The sequence below is a fragment of the Perognathus longimembris genome, chromosome 13 (assembly GCF_023159225.1).
Source record: "Perognathus longimembris pacificus isolate PPM17 chromosome 13, ASM2315922v1, whole genome shotgun sequence".
In the NCBI taxonomy this organism is placed as follows: Eukaryota; Metazoa; Chordata; class Mammalia; order Rodentia; family Heteromyidae; genus Perognathus; species Perognathus longimembris.
The window spans coordinates 46451948-46467101 of record NC_063173.1 but is presented as its reverse complement, the minus strand read 5'-3'; the positions used below and the strand labels follow the sequence as shown (position 1 = coordinate 46467101).

General features: G+C 52.8%; 1 protein-coding gene across 1 annotated transcript in view; it reads left to right on the top strand.

The window, feature by feature from the left end:
- The first annotated feature begins 601 nt into the window (after window positions 1-601).
- Alx4 (ALX homeobox 4) overlaps window positions 602-15154 on the top strand; it is a 38786-nt gene continuing 24233 nt past the window's right edge. Inside the window, exon 1 of the mRNA XM_048361111.1 lies at window positions 602-1052. Within this exon, the coding sequence (XP_048217068.1) occupies window positions 602-1052 (451 nt within the window). The remainder of the gene's footprint in view (window positions 1053-15154) is intronic.

The window sequence follows — 15154 nt, the reverse complement described above, 5'->3', positions numbered from 1 at the left end:
GAGGGTTTGGGAGATCTGATCAACTTTCCGAAACATCTGAACCTTTTTACAGCTCGTGGTTCTTTCCCTGGGCCAGCTGTGTGGAGGAAGAGGAGAGAAAGAGAGAGAGGGGAGAGAAGGGGAGGGGTGGGAGAGAAAGAGGTGAGGGAAAGAAGGAGAGGAGAGGGGAAAGTAAAGAGAGGAGAAGGGAGGAGAGAAAGGAGAGAGAAGAGGGGAGGAGGAGAAGAAAGGAAAAAGAAGAGAGGAGAAGAGAAAGAAGAGCAAGAGGGGAAAAAGGAGAGAGGAGAAAGGAGAGGGAGAGAAAAGAGGGGAGAGGGAGAGAAAGGCAAGGGGGAGAGAGGAGAGAAAAGAGAGAAGGGTGAAGCGAGCACAGGAGAGGAGAGGCGGGGAGGGAGGGAGGGAGAGACAGAGAGAGAGAGAGAGAGAGAGAGAGAGAGAGAGAGAGAGAGAGAGAGAGAGAGCACAGCGGGGAGGGGAGGAGGGAGACTGCGAGCCGGCCCTCGGCCACCGCCTCCTCGCCTCCCTGAGCTCCGGGCCAGGCGCGCAGTGGCGTCCTCGCGCCCTGGCCGGCGCCCCCGCCCGTCGCCCGCGCGGGCCCGGCATGAACGCTGAGACTTGCGTCTCGTACTGCGACTCGCCCACCGCTGCCATGGACGCCTACTACAGCCCGGTGTCGCAGAGCCGGGAGGGTTCGTCTCCTTTTCGGGGATTTCCCGGGGGCGACAAGTTCGGTACAACTTTCTTGTCGGCCGCAGCCAAGGGGCAGGGATTCGGGGATGCCAAGAACCGGGCCCGCTACGGCGGCGCCGGGCAGCAGGACCTGGCGGCACCCCTAGAGAGTGGCGCCGGGGCGCGGGGCTCCTTTAATAAGTTCCAGCCCCAGCCGCCCACCCCGCAACCCCAGCCGCCTCCGCCACCACCGCAGCCCCAGCCGCCGCCGCAACCGCATCTCTACTTGCAGCGGGGCGCTTGCAAGACACCCCCGGACGGCAGCCTCAAACTCCCGGAGGGCAGCAGCGGCCACAACGCGGCCTTGCAGGTCCCCTGCTACGGTGAGTGCGAGTGCGGGTCACCTGGAACTGATCTTGGGGTCCGAGGTTCCGACAGTCCCCCTCCCCCAGCCTCCCGAAACCCCACTTGCTTGCTCAAGTTAGGGGATCGCGGGCTGGGAGGTTCTGGGCCGGCTGTGGTGACTGCGGATGGGAAAACGAGAATCAGCGATGTGGAGGGGGCCGAAGGGGGTCGTCCTAGCCTCCTTCCTAGCCCCCCCCCCCGGCCCGGGTCGTGAGCGCTTTGGCGGTTACACTCTGTCCTGAAGTTGTTTTCCTGGGTTTCTTCGCGCTTTGGCCAAACCGATCGCTTTGCGCTGCCCGCGGGGCCGGATTGGAAGTGGAGGCTGCGTCCCGGCTCCCGGCGAGCGGCTGGAAGGAGCGGAGCCGCGCCGGGGCGCGGGACTCCTGGGCTGGGAGGGACTCTCTCTCCACGCCTGTCCGCTTGCCTGCCTAGGGCTCCTCACGCGGCGCCCTGGGTTAAACGGGGTCGCAGGTGCGAAGCAATGCGCGGAGTCCGGAGCGCGTCCCGCCGAGTGAGCGCTGGAAGTCGGGGCGCCACACCATGACCGAAGCGCGGGTCGGGGAGAACCTGGGGTCCCTCGCTCTCCACGAAAACCCCTGAGTCCGAAGCGCGACTCTCCGAGGGGATGCCGGCCCGCCGCCGCTTCCGGGCGCTTCTTCCCCGGGAGATCTTTGGGAACCGAGGGCTTCGGAACAATAGTTGAGGAAGAACCAGGAGGGAACGTAGTAGGTCGCGATCGCTCAGTGTGGGAAGATGGAACGAGTTAGGTCCTGTCTTGGGACCACAAGCAAAAGGAGGCTGCTGGCCTAAATGACCTCCAAGCCCCCTTGAGCGCTGCCGCAGGATGTAGGCCTGGGTCCCTAGAGCTCAGCGACCATGGCGGTGAAGAGAAGCGCTCTAGAGGCTAAGCCTTCTCATCCTCCACAGAATTGGGGTTTGGGGTTGGGGGCTTCCAAGAGGAGAGAAGGAACCTTCGAGTCAGGAACATCTCCGGGGTGCACAGTGTCCCCCCCAGGGCCTGGCCTTCAAGCAGGGCCCTGGGGAGGTGAGCCTGTCTTGACAGAAGGATGGATTTGGCTGTGCTGGCCTAAGCTGGAAGTACAGGCGTTAGGCAGGCCCGGAAACTGGGTGGAACATGGTTGAGGGCTTCTTGGCCAGGATATCCTTAGGAAAATAGCCCATGGTGCCTACATACACTTTCTCATACTCAAGTTTGGAAGCTTAGAATAAGCCAATAGGTGATCCTGGGCACACAACGACTTGTACAGTCATACAGTTCTACATATATCCCTCTTTTTGATGACAAAACACGATCACAAATAGACACACTTAGGTGGCCTCAGATAAGTTACAAACTCCTGAGCCGACAGAGTAAGTTTGGAAAGATCTGGCAGGCTTTCTCCACTTCCTCCACCCTTCCTATCCACCTCCAGCTTAGAGTGAGGTAGGTCACTCAGATGGCTGACACTCACAGCTTTTCCTTCCATATCCAGATTCAGGAACCCAGGCTCTGACATCGGGCTCTTAGGTAAGAGCTGGTCCTAGATTTGGGGACTTCAGAGATTCATGGCACAAGACCAGGGGCTCACATGTTTTCTCTCACATCACACACTGCATTTTCATATTTTAAAGAAACTCACCAGTGTGGTGAGCCTCACAGGGCACTGAGATGTTAAGAGAGAGAAAGAAGAGAGAGGGGGGAGGGAGGGAGGGAGAGAGCATGCGCTCCCAAAGCTCCTGTTCAGAAGATGATTCCAGAGCCAGAGGGAAAGGCTGGGTACCCCCTCTATCTTGCTGGGTCCTCCTGGTCATTTTGGCCCATCCTTGTACTTGTATTAGGCATCAGGGCTGAGGGAAAGGACTAGCCACTTGACCTGAGGCTGCCCCTAACCTCCAGTGTGACCCCAGAGCAAGTAACCCCTCTAAACTCCCATTTCCTCGCGGGTATTAGGGCAATAATAGAAAGGTCTCACTGGGTCGTAAATGTCTCAGGGGGAGTTCCTTCCTCCACAGTTCACTTCCCTAGGTCTCTGCTGTTTGGAATAGCCAATTCAGAACCCAAGGTAGGGCCTCCTTTGCTGCTCCTTTCTGCTTGGGCAAAGTCAGAAAGCTGCAGATTAGAAGGAAAAGTGGGCCCCTAACCCTGACAGGACCCCCACTTGTCTGCTGCCTAAAATGGAGACTCAAGGCAAAATGCGAACAACCAATGACAAATCACCCGTCTCAGCAAGAGTTTCCCTGGCCTCGAGGAGATTTCTGATCCATGTAAGGACTAGTTTAGGCTCGGGTTCAAGATGGAGAAACTGAGGTACTAGGTGGCAGAGACAGGCTCTAGACTTCACAAACAGTCTCCCAGAATTATTTTTCTAACCTGCCAGCAAACAGAGAAGCGGAAGCAGACATTGACAATATTTCTATACCACTATTGTGAGTGGTCTGAGGTTCAAGAAAAATCCTAGGAGGTTGGGAAAAAGACAGAGGCTAGATTTGGCCTTGGTGCTGGGCCTGGCCTTGGCTCAACTGGACCCCCACCACAGGCCCCTTAGAACTAGAGAGGAGAGCCCTTCTGACTTGAGGGGGTGGGAGTCCGGGCTCAGAGCAGTGCTATTGGCAGGGAGGCTGGAAGGCCTGTGCTCCAGCTCTTCTCAGCTTCTCTGTCACTCCCTGTGTCCAGACACCCATGAGTAGAAAGTGCAGACCTGGCAATGGCGACCCGGCTGCCCTCGTGGAAGTCTTCACACAGGTCTTCTCTGGGTTGCCCGAAGGGGTGAGAGCAAACCTCCGGCGGTTGCAGATATTCCCACCCCATTCTGAGCCCCCATTTTCAAAGCTCCAGGTGACTTCAGAGTGCCGGGACATTCACGTTTGTTTACAAAAGAGACCCCTATTTAGCCCTGGTGTGCTAGAATTCCTACCCAAACCGGATCCTTATCCTTCTGTCTCCCTAAGCCCCTCTGGGAGCTTGGAGTCCCCTGAGCTGTGCCATTCTGAAGACTCAAATGTTTCTCAGCGCCGCTGAACCGCCTCCCTGTCCCCATCTAGGGGACCTCGCCTCCAAATCCTAGGCTACTCGGAGGCGCTTGGGGCGCCGGTGCAGCTGCGGGAAGGGGGGAGCTGTCCCCCAACCTCCTCTTTCACTTTCGTTTCGGTGCTCGCAGGTTTTCGTGGGGAGCGGAGAGCCACCTCCCACCATCCCACCCGCACCCGGGCAGCGCGCTTGGCGCCCCGAGGCTGGGGAGTCCGAGCCCCTCGGACGCCGCTGTTGCTGAGGAGCAAGCGCATCCTGATTTTTCGAATTAGGCGCAGTGTTAAATGCTAAGGATATATTAGACACAGTGTTAAATGCTAAGGATATATTAGATGCAGTGTTAAATGCTAAGGATATTTTATCCCCCACCCCAGTATAATCCGTACACCCCGAAATGTGTAGGCTTCTCCGGGGTTTTAATTTAGTCAAAGAACGGGGACTTTATGATATTATTTTGTAAAAAAGAGGTTCCTCCCCCCCCCCAAAAAAAAGAATCGAAGATGCGGGGCAGACACAGTAAAACCGTCTTCGGTGATTGTGGGAGCATCAAGGAAAACTCGAACCTGGGCACAGAAGTGTAGTCACTCCAAGATAGAGACTTCCCTGTCAATTGTAGAGGGAAGATGCTTTTTAACGTTTCATTTTCTTAATTTCCTTAGCTACCAGCCCATCCCCAACAATCTGGCCAACACACATACACTTTTAAAGTAGGAAGGAAAAAAAAAAACAGAAAGCTTGGATTAAAAAATCTAGATTATTTTAAATCAACAGGCTCCGAATTTTCTTTACTTTAATGCATGTATGTATAGTAAGGGCTTGCATTAAAAGTTGAGATTATTTCCAGTCAGTAGACCGGCACGAATTTTCTTTATTTTAATTTACATATTAAAGGTAATTGAGGCAACAAAGTTCTCATATGAAAGAATTATTCCGAACGTGTGGGTACCTACACTAGGAGAATCTGGGTCAAGATTTTTGTTAAAAATCGATGTGAAATTCGGGGTGTGTGTATGTCTGTGTGTGTGTGTGTGTGTGTGTGTGTGTGTGTGAATGGTTTTAAGGTACTTTCCGGAAACATTTCGGAGAGGTCGAAGCCCCAAACTCCGGGCGGCGGGCATGATCTGGAGTCTAATACCAAGTCACAACCCACTATTCCAAGAACCTGGAGGTGAAGGTTGGGGTCCTCTAGGACCCCAGAACCTGAGTTAGAGACTGAGATGCACTCTGGGAGGAAAATAAGTTACAATCATCAGACGAAAAACCTCGCCAAAGTTCTCCAAGGGCTCCAGTTCGTTGGACCAGCTGGGGGCCCTTTTGCGGACGTACCTTCATTTTCCTTTATGAGGGAAATTTGGCCGGCCTCGCTTGGGAAGATGGTTGAAATATGAAAGAGGGGGAAGGAAGGGAGCGAGCGACCTTTGCAGCGGCGGGGAGCGAGGGAAAGTTGGCGGCCGGCGCTCCAGACCGGCGCTCGGGTTTGAGTTCTCCGGCTAACCCCTGGGGCCCTGTGCCGAAGGCCAGCAGGTCGACCCGGAGAGGAGGAGGCTGCTTCCCCCTAAACCCCGAAGGCTCTCGGAGCGAGCGTGGAACGGGGTAGCAGGGAGGCCGAGCCTAACAGCGCTACCTAGGCGGGAGCAATGGTGAAAGAGTGATCCGGCGCACAGCCCCGAACTCAGCCCCTGCTAAGCCCCCGCTTAGAAAGCCCCAGAACTTAGGCGCAGACCCCATTCTGGGAGGGGCGGTGAGAGCGCCGGACTGAATCTCTGGCCCACGTTGCCTGCCGAGCGCCACCTGACCACGTGCGCTACAGCCTGGCTCTCAAGCCCCGCTTGCTAAGGAAACCACTAGGTCTGGGAACCAGGAGTGCTCGACCCAGCTGCAAATCCAGAGCAGAAGCTAATGGCGCTACAGGCCATCCGCTGCTCTGGCGGGGCACTGGGCGCCACTAGACAAGCAAGAAAGACCTTTCTTCCACACAGGCCTTTTGGGGAGCTGCGGGGGGTGGGGGGAGGGGAGCGGACATGATATAGGGGAATCTCATTCCGGCCACCAAAGCCTCCAGCCTCAGCTGGAATCAGTGATTTCTTCTGGGGGATCTGTGACTAGTGGCCGCTGGGGACTAGCCCCCCAGAGGTGCAGCCTTGTGCCCCCCTGTACTGCCATGCTCACGAGGGACACCTTCCCCTCCCGTTTTAGTCTCTATTCAAGTGGCCCGCCCCATCACCATCACCGGGTTCTGAGGTACAAGTGCAAGGTAGCCCTGCCAGGAAGGGGCTCCTCAGAAAGGCCCACGAAAATGCACCGTGTCCAGGAAAGCGCTGTGGTCCCTCACCTCCGCTCTACACTCTCCCGTCCCCCTATACCTGGCACATCTGTCACCCTAGTGAAGACCCTCTTTAACCCGCTAGACACTTGCCAGCACCAAGGAGGAGAGGGAGAAATAGTAAAGGAATTGAGGCTCCCAGCAAGTGCCTGGGCTATGTCAGGATTCCGTTTCTGACTTGAGAGGCAGCTGGCAAGCTCACTGGAATTGGGACCTGGCATTGGGGTGCCCTTTTGGACAAGAGGCCGTCACTGGGAGGTATCAGATGAGGCTAAGAGGTGACCGAGCCTGCACCGCACCTACCTCCCTATGCAATGGACAGTGTCATAGGGAGAGGTGCAGTTCCCGCGGCTCCCTGGCTGTGCGCGTTGGGCACCTAGAGGGAGCGCATGCGTGAAGCTATTCTCCTGGTGGGGATTGCCATCCTGAACTGGGCGCAATGGAGGTTGGATGTCACTCCAATTTACTTCTATAGAACTGGACTGTGTAGCCCTGTTCTGGGCTGATTGCTAGTCCCACATGGGGCGCTCCTAGGGCTAGGACTAACCAGGTCTTCAGGTTGTGGAACCGGTTGGGAATTGCACAGGGTACAGAGTGCACAGTCTGAGCCTAGATCCAAGCTTCTGCCTTTCACTAATACCTGCATTGCCTTGTGGAAGTCCTTTGAAAGTGGGGTGTAGGCCCTCTTGAGGTGTTTCTGCTGACTCCAGTCTGGGTTCACCTTCATCTTCATCTTCCTCTCTCCATATGCCCATACACATTTTTGTCTGGAAGAAATCGTGATAGGATTGGCTGAAAGTCTTCTGTCCTTGGGAGCAGAAAGAGATTTGGAGAGGGGTTGCAGCACCCAGGGAGCAAAGGGGACAGACAGTCCTGGGGGGGGCAGGGTTGAATGCAAATTCTGGGCTTACGACCCAGCTTAAGCTTAAAGAGGTGTGAACCCCCCTCCCCACCTCGGTTCCTTGTTGGAGTAGGGTATGGTGGGGCTCTCCTGCCCTGCCCAGTTTCTTTTCCTATCTCCTTTATTACTGAGCACCTCTTTATGGTCTGGGGCTCTCCTAGGTGAATAAACTGAGCACACAACTCTTGTGCTACTCAGCATCTTTGAAGATTATAGAGCTGCCCTGCTGGGGAGGCTGGTGGAAGGGCTGGCTCATTTTGAGAGTTGCCTCCTGCCTGGTTCAACACGCAGTGGGCATATCCCAGTCTATTTGGCTGATGGATGAGTGAGTCAGATTTGTGTCAATTCATGAGTTTGTGTGTGCAGGTGAGAGAGGAGAACATAAATGGTGCATGCTCGCTAGGTCAGCATACTTTCCCCCCAGGGATTGCAGGCTATGATTGTGGGTGTTGATTTGTGTGAATCGCCTTCATTGCATGCATATCTCTGAAGGGAGCTCCTGCATATGGTTCAAAATGCCCCCCCCCCCAGGCCTTTAGCAGCAGAGCTTCCCATTCAGAGTTGCACCACAGGGTACCTGTATCTCTCATACCAAGGGCCTCCTAGCTGATTGCATCTCCCTGGGAGGCCCACTTAATCTCTCCAAGGCCAGTCTTTAGCAAGCTCCCCCACCCCCCACCATGTCCATCCAGCCCACCTGTAATGCAGTGAGGCTAGTCCCCCACTTTCTAGCTTGGACTTGTCCCCTTTGTCCCATGTGGCTTACTACAAAAGAGAAGCAGTCTTCATTGGGTGCTGGTGGCTCATGTCTGTAATCCTAACTACTCAGACAGACTGAGATCTGCACATCACAGTTCAAAGCCAGCTTAGGAAGAAAAGCCCATGAGCGTGCTATTTCCAATTAACCAGCAAAAAAAAAAAAAAAAAGCCAGAAGTATGGCTCAAGTATGGCTTAGCCTTAAGTGAAAAAGCCAAGTGAGAATTCAAGGCCTTTAGTTCAAGCCCCAGTATTTACACACACACATACACACACACATACACACGCACACACACAGAGAGAGAGAGAGAGAGAGAGAGAGAGAGAGAGAAGCCAGCTTCACACCATCTTCATGTACACCTAAAAGCCCACTTAAAGGATGAGGAAACGCAGGCCTGAGGACTTTTGAATCTCACAGCTATACCATGAGAGAGAAGGAACTTACTGCCAAGTTCTCATTCCATGGCTGGGGCAGAAGGCAGAGGAGTTTGGGGAAAATCTAGTCAGTTCCCTCCCTGCAACCTACCACTCAGCAACACTCTTTCTATGCACCCAATAGGGTCACTGTAGCCTGCAGTCCCTTCTCTGTTTCCTGAGAGGTGAGCAGATCCCTCTATAAGCCCCAGGGGATTTGAGGGGAGCAGAGAGCATGTGGGGGAGTCCCTGTGGATTTTGGGGGTCCTGTCTTATATATGAGATCTCCAGGTTTGGCTTTCTTTCCAAAGGGCAGGGCTTGCCCAAGTCCACACAACCAGTTTCTTCCTCTCAAAGATGACTGTCCATCTGATGCTGGGAGTGTTGGTAGTATTCAGGAACCTTAGCACCCTCCAGATACACTGGGGTTATGGTGAGAAGTCACCACATGTTGTAAGAGATAGCTAGAAAGTCCGGCTTCACTGAGGAGAGGCCTGAGATGGCTGATTTCACCTAGTTATGGCTCCCCAAGATTTGCCTGTCACTGAGAAGCACTGGACGTGGCCTTTGCCTGCAGGTCCAGGGGCAGAGACAGACAGTGACCCCAAGATGCCTCTGCCACGGGACCGAAGCTGGGTAGGGAAGGGATGCCCCCATTGGGCCAGGCAGAGGAGGCTGGCAGGCCTAGAGTGTATAGCTCAGAAATCTGTCCCCAGGTTGTATAGCTCATTAAACACTTCCCCCCCACCTCCACCCCTACTTCCCTCCCTGAGCTCCAGGTGGAGAAAATCCTCCAGGAAGGGGAAGGTTTAGGAGTTTACCGGCCTTCTCCACCCTCCTCTTCTCCCTCTCCATGCTTTCTCTAAAGATCAGGAGTGCTGGGTGCAAGTCTTGGTTTTTCCATGGAAGTAGGCATGGCCTTTAGCATTCCTCTCCAGTGCCGCTCAGTGGCTTGGTTTGTCACATGGGGGGACTGTCTGGGCCTGTCCTATATATGAAGGAAGTAAAGGGGGTGGGAGGATGGTCTCACCCCTCCTGAAGGTTCCCAGAAAGTGCAAATGTGGTAGTGTGAGTTTTATTTATTTGTTTGTTTTGGAGTGCTAGGGATAAAATTGAAGACCTAGCTGGCTAGGCAAGTGCATGACCTCTAAATTGAACTCCCATCTCCTGACAGGTTTTAGGGTAGGGGTGGGGACTTGGGGGTCCTTTGGGATGTAGGGGCCTCCCTGGTGTGCAGAGGGTCATTGCCGCACATGTTCAGCCACATGGACATTTACGTGGCTCACTTCCTATACTGAGCTGGGACAACTGCACCTCCACTGGCCTTGGCCTTCGGGGCAGGGAGCTGTCACTGGGACATGGAAGACAAGACTCCTAGTAGCTCTGTAGCTCTGGTTTCCTGTGAGATCTCCTCATCTGTGAGGCTCTTCAAGGGTGCCAGGCTTAGCAAAGGCTCCTTATGGCTGGCATGGGGATTACTGGGTGCACCACTGGCCAAGCAAGGTGCAACTCAGTAGCATCTGGGGGTACCAAGCGATTTGAAAACAGCACCACTCCCAGGATATGAGAGCTGCATGAGATGTTTTCTTCTGTATTGTTTCCAGAGCCTAGAGCAGGCCTGAATATGTAATCTCAGTAGACACTTGCTGAGGAATGAATGAATGAATGAATCATGTGGTACGTGAGCATTCTAGATGCCCAATAAATCTTTCCACCCTCCCTTTCACCCCCCAAGTGGAAACATGGGGTGACTACCTGACATGTAATTCTCTGAGACCTCATCATGTGGGTACCCTCCCATGCCCACCTCTCTTTACGCCTTACCTGCAGAATGTTCCAGCTCCTGATGCAGCCCTATTCTGGGATCCTGTTCCCCCCTAAGAACTGCTATCGTTCTCCCTTAGGACCTCACCTCTTCCTTTCAACCCCCCCCCCAAAATCCTGAGATAACTGCTACACACACACACACACACACACACACACACACAGCCCTCTGCTCCAGCTAGGATGCAACCCTAACCTCATAGCCCACCACCCCATGCACCAGGGGTCCTGCTATGGTACCTCCTAAAGAGCCCCACACTTTCTTCTCACACCCCTGGCCCTCACCCCCAGCACCTACAACTGATGGGTATTTGAGCATCAGGGAGCTGAGTGTAGGACAGGACTTTTGCAATAGGCATCATGTCCCCATTTGGCAGATTCCATGAAAGACGCAGAGGGCCACAGTAGCAGATAAGGAACACACATCACTGGTGTGCACGCTTTGGCACTCTGCTGACCTTTGCCAACTCTGTGACCTCCTCAGTGCAGAGTCCCCTCATTTGTGGGAGCCAGCTCTTTTAGGGGCTAGCATGGGCAGAACTATGGAAGAGCTCCCTCCTCCCTGGCTGGACACCAGCATGGCTGTGGGCAGTGCTCTGAGAAAAGCCTCTTCTGGCCAGCAGAACCTGCAGAACTGGTCCTTGGCAGGCAGGGCCCAATGAAGCCAATTCTTGCCCTGCAGAGCTGGCAGCTTCACTGGAATAAGCCACATGGCTTGGGTGAGAATCCTTAGCGAGGTGCCAGTGGTCTGGGGCTTCCTGAGTAAGGACATCTGAAGTGGGCCTTGGAGGCTGCCTGGACGTGCATCAGCTGAAGGAACCGGAAATAGCCCTCCAGACAGGAAATAGCATGAACCACAGCCTTAGGACGGGAAAACTCATACAATCAGCATGTGGCGTTCATCCAGGATATGGTGAATGCTGTACGGTGAGGCTTGAGAAGGATGGGCAGGGGGACTGCAGGGAGGGGCTTGTTTTCTGCAAAGGGTTCAGACTTGGGGAGCCACTTGATAATGCATAGTAGAGGTAAACCCAGGCTGGATGGGGGGGAGGTTCTTGTGCTGCTAACTCCCATTTTAATTAGGGGTGAATTTTATATTGTGGTTAAACACATGTAACGTAAAATTTACCGTTTTAAGTGTATAGTCCAGAAGCATCAAGTACACTCACAATGTTGTGGAACCATCGCTTCTGCAGAACTTGTGTGTGTGTGTGCGCGCGCGCGCATGCGTGCATGCGTGCCAGTACTGGGACTTGAACTGGGTGCCTGGGCACTGTCCTTGAGCTTTTTTCACTCAAGATTGGCACTCTACCCCTTGAGCCACACTTCCACTTCCAGCTTTTTGGAGATATGAGTCTCTCAGATTTGTTTACCTGGGCTTGCATTTTCAGTTCTCAGATCTCATCCTAGAATTACAAGTATGAGCCACCAGAGTCCAGACAATTTTTTTTTTTTTGGCCAGTCCTGGGCCTTGAACTCAGGGCCTGGGCACTGTCCCTAGCTGCCTTTTGCTCAAGGCTAGCATCCTACCACATAAGCCACAACGCCACTTCTGACTTTTTCTGTTTATGTGGTACTGAGGAATAGAACCCAGGGCTTCATGCATGCTAGGCAAGCACTCTACCACTAAGCCACATTCCCAGGCCAGACAATTGTTTTAATCATTTCAAAATCACCTGTACCTATTCATTTTTAAGTGGAATTGTATAATATTTTTCCTTTGGTGTCTGGCCATATCCATCTCCTCTTGGCCATTGGTGTAACTCCTCTGAAGAAATGTCAGTTCAAGACTTTTGCCCTTTATTAAATCTAGTCACTTGTCTTTTTGATGAATTGGAGGGATTCTTTTTCTCCCCCAGTGCTGGGGATCAAACCCATGGCTTTGCACATGCTAGGCAAGCATCCTTTTCCTTGGCTACATCTCCAGCCTTGAGCAATTCTTTCTTGTTTGTTTATTTGATTATTTAGTTGGTTGGTTGATAGATGACTGATTGTGATTTTTAAAGACAGGGTCTCAATATATAGTCTAGGCCGACCTTGAACTCATGATCATCCTGCTTATCCATGCCTAGTTAGGAATTCTTTATATATTTTGGACAATGATCTCTTATTGGGTATTTAATATATATTAAGTATATATATAATAAGTAAATATTATATATAATAAGTAAATATCATATTTTGTTAAATATCCTGTGATTGGTATCCTTTGATACACAAACATTTAAAATTTTTTGATGAAGCTTGATTTCTCAGATTTTCCTCTGCTGCTTCATTCTTGGTGTAACAGCCAACAAATCAATGATGATGTCAATGTCACAAAGATCCCCTTGTTTTTCCTGTCCCCGAGTTTCACCGTTTGGGCTCGTGGGTTTAGATCTTTGATCCTTTTTGAGTTAATTTTCAAATATGACATAAACTGGGGGTCTGGCTTCTTTCCTTTCCACGTGGACCCGCAGCTTCCTCAGCGCCATATGTGGACAACATTGTCTTTCCTCTGGGTGGTCTGGAGACCCTGGTGGAGAACAATGGACTATATTTGGCAGTTTCCTCCTGGGACTTCTATTCTGTGGCATGGGTCCATCCGTCTGTCTCCAGCCTGGCTGTCTTATGTGAAGTTCAGGATCACAGAGCATGGGGGCCACGCGTGGGTCACCCTGCCCATCATCTTCCCTCCAGACCAGCCACAGGCAGTCAGCTCAAACACACATTGATTTTCCAGGAACCAAAAGGAGTGATAACGGATGGGAGACCAAGCCATACTCAAGCTCCAGAACCACCACTTAGCCTCTCCATAGGCTATGGGGGGAGATGGGGAGAAAGGAGTCCCTATGTTCCCTCTGTCCCCTCCTATGGGCACCTGTCCTTTGGGAGAAATTCTCATGTGCTCTTAGGGTCCACATACCCAATGTCAGGGCCATCCCCATCAGGACCACCAACTTCCTTAAGAGGATGCCAGCGACCGAAGGAGGAGACTCTCAGGAGAGGAGCACGAAGTTGCAATGCCTATGTGCCTCTGATCATATAAAATAATATTTATTGAGATGAACTCCAGGAAATGGAAACAAACATTTCATTTTCTTTGTTGCTATTTTTGTGAGTTTTTTTGTCTTGTTTGTTTGTTTTTCTGTCTTTGGGAGAGTAAAGGGAAACACAGAAATGGAACAAAGGGCAAATAAATGCAGCAGTGGTACTTTCTGGACACAATGTTGAAGATGAACTCTATAACTGGTGGATGAGGGTGGGAGGGAAAAACAGGAAACAGGGAGAGATTGAGGAGAGGGATGACATTGTCCAAAAAGAAATGTACTCTTTACCTGAGTTATATAACTGTAACCCCTCTGTATATTACTTTTATAATAACAATAAAAATTAAGGAAAAAAAGAATTCTAGAACCTTCTCCTATTGGAGCTGGGAGGGTCCCCAAGAGGGAAGCCTGCTGAGGACTCTGGAGGCTCCATGCACCAGACATTTCTGTTTGATTCCCCTAAGAGACGCTTGCAGCTCCTGCCTGCTGCCCTGGCCATTCAGTGTGCACCACCACCAGGGCCTGGAGCTCTGGGGGCTGGGCAGGAATGCCGTACCGGAGGGGGCCACAGGAAAAACGTTGTTCTAATCTCTACCTTGTCAGAATATGCTGGGGTCTAACTTAAGAAGGATAGGTAAAGAGCTGAGAGCAGGTCCCATCAAGTTGGCTGTTCTTACTGATCAGGTTTGACTGAGATCCTGGCTGGATCCAGCTGCTCAGAGACCGTGGCAGGCAGTTTGGTGGACTCGGATGCGTGAGATTGGAAAGTGAATGAGTGATGGCCGGGTCAGCTCTGTGCAATTGATGATGTCTTTCATCAAGTATGGGTTGGGCTGTAAGGGTCCCCAAGGGGCTCGCTGTCTGTGAGCATGGGGGCAGGAGAGACAGAGGAGTGAGGAGGCTCTCCCAGACTGCTCCCACCCCACATCCACAGCTCCCTGGGGCACTACACCCTGGCTCAATGTACCATGAGAGCTGGATGTCTTCTCTCCCCGTCCCTTCGTAGTGTCTGTTTTCTGCGCTGCTCAGAGGTTGAAGTTTCCAAGCACGGGGGTGGGGGGTGGGTGGGCGGGGGGGGGGGGGAAGAGTCACATTGTATTTGTCTGCATCAGCAGATGCTGAGCTCCTGGAGCCAGGCTCAGTGAAAGCAAGGAGTGGGGTCTGCCCCTCTCTGAGCCTCAGCTTACCCTGTCACACTTAAGGAGATGTCTCCTATGAGTCAGATTCTCCACTCCAGCCTCTGGGGAGAGATTAATACCTACATTACAGACAAAGCCATGAGTGCCCCACAACGACTTGCACACAGAATCAAGGGCGATTTTCTTTCCCCGTCCACAACTCTACCCAGGCCGCTGCTGGATGACCTCAGGATGCTGTGGCCATGGTGACACAAGCACCATATGCAGACTGGGGAGTGGGGTGCACTTGGGCAGGTGCCATGTGGACCACACCATCTTCCCATCATGCCCTGAATCTGATCCTGATGCCCACACACTCCAACTCTCTCCCCACTCCTGAGCCCTGTGAAGACGCAGGCCTGCCCAGCACCCAGAGAGAGGGGTAGGGGTTCGCATCCCCATGAGGAAGGAGGAGAAGCCAACCAAACCCTCACCCTGAACTGAACTGACGCCATCCTTGCTCAGCCTCAGCCCTGAGGCCTGTGAAGAGAGGCCGATTTGGAGCAAGGTTCATTATCCGACAAGAGGCAGCTGGAAACACCCAGCCTTTGCCTTTCCTGAATCCCACAGGCATCAGACCCTCAGGAACAGATTCCAGAGAACCTAGTGCTTTGCTACCCAAAGTA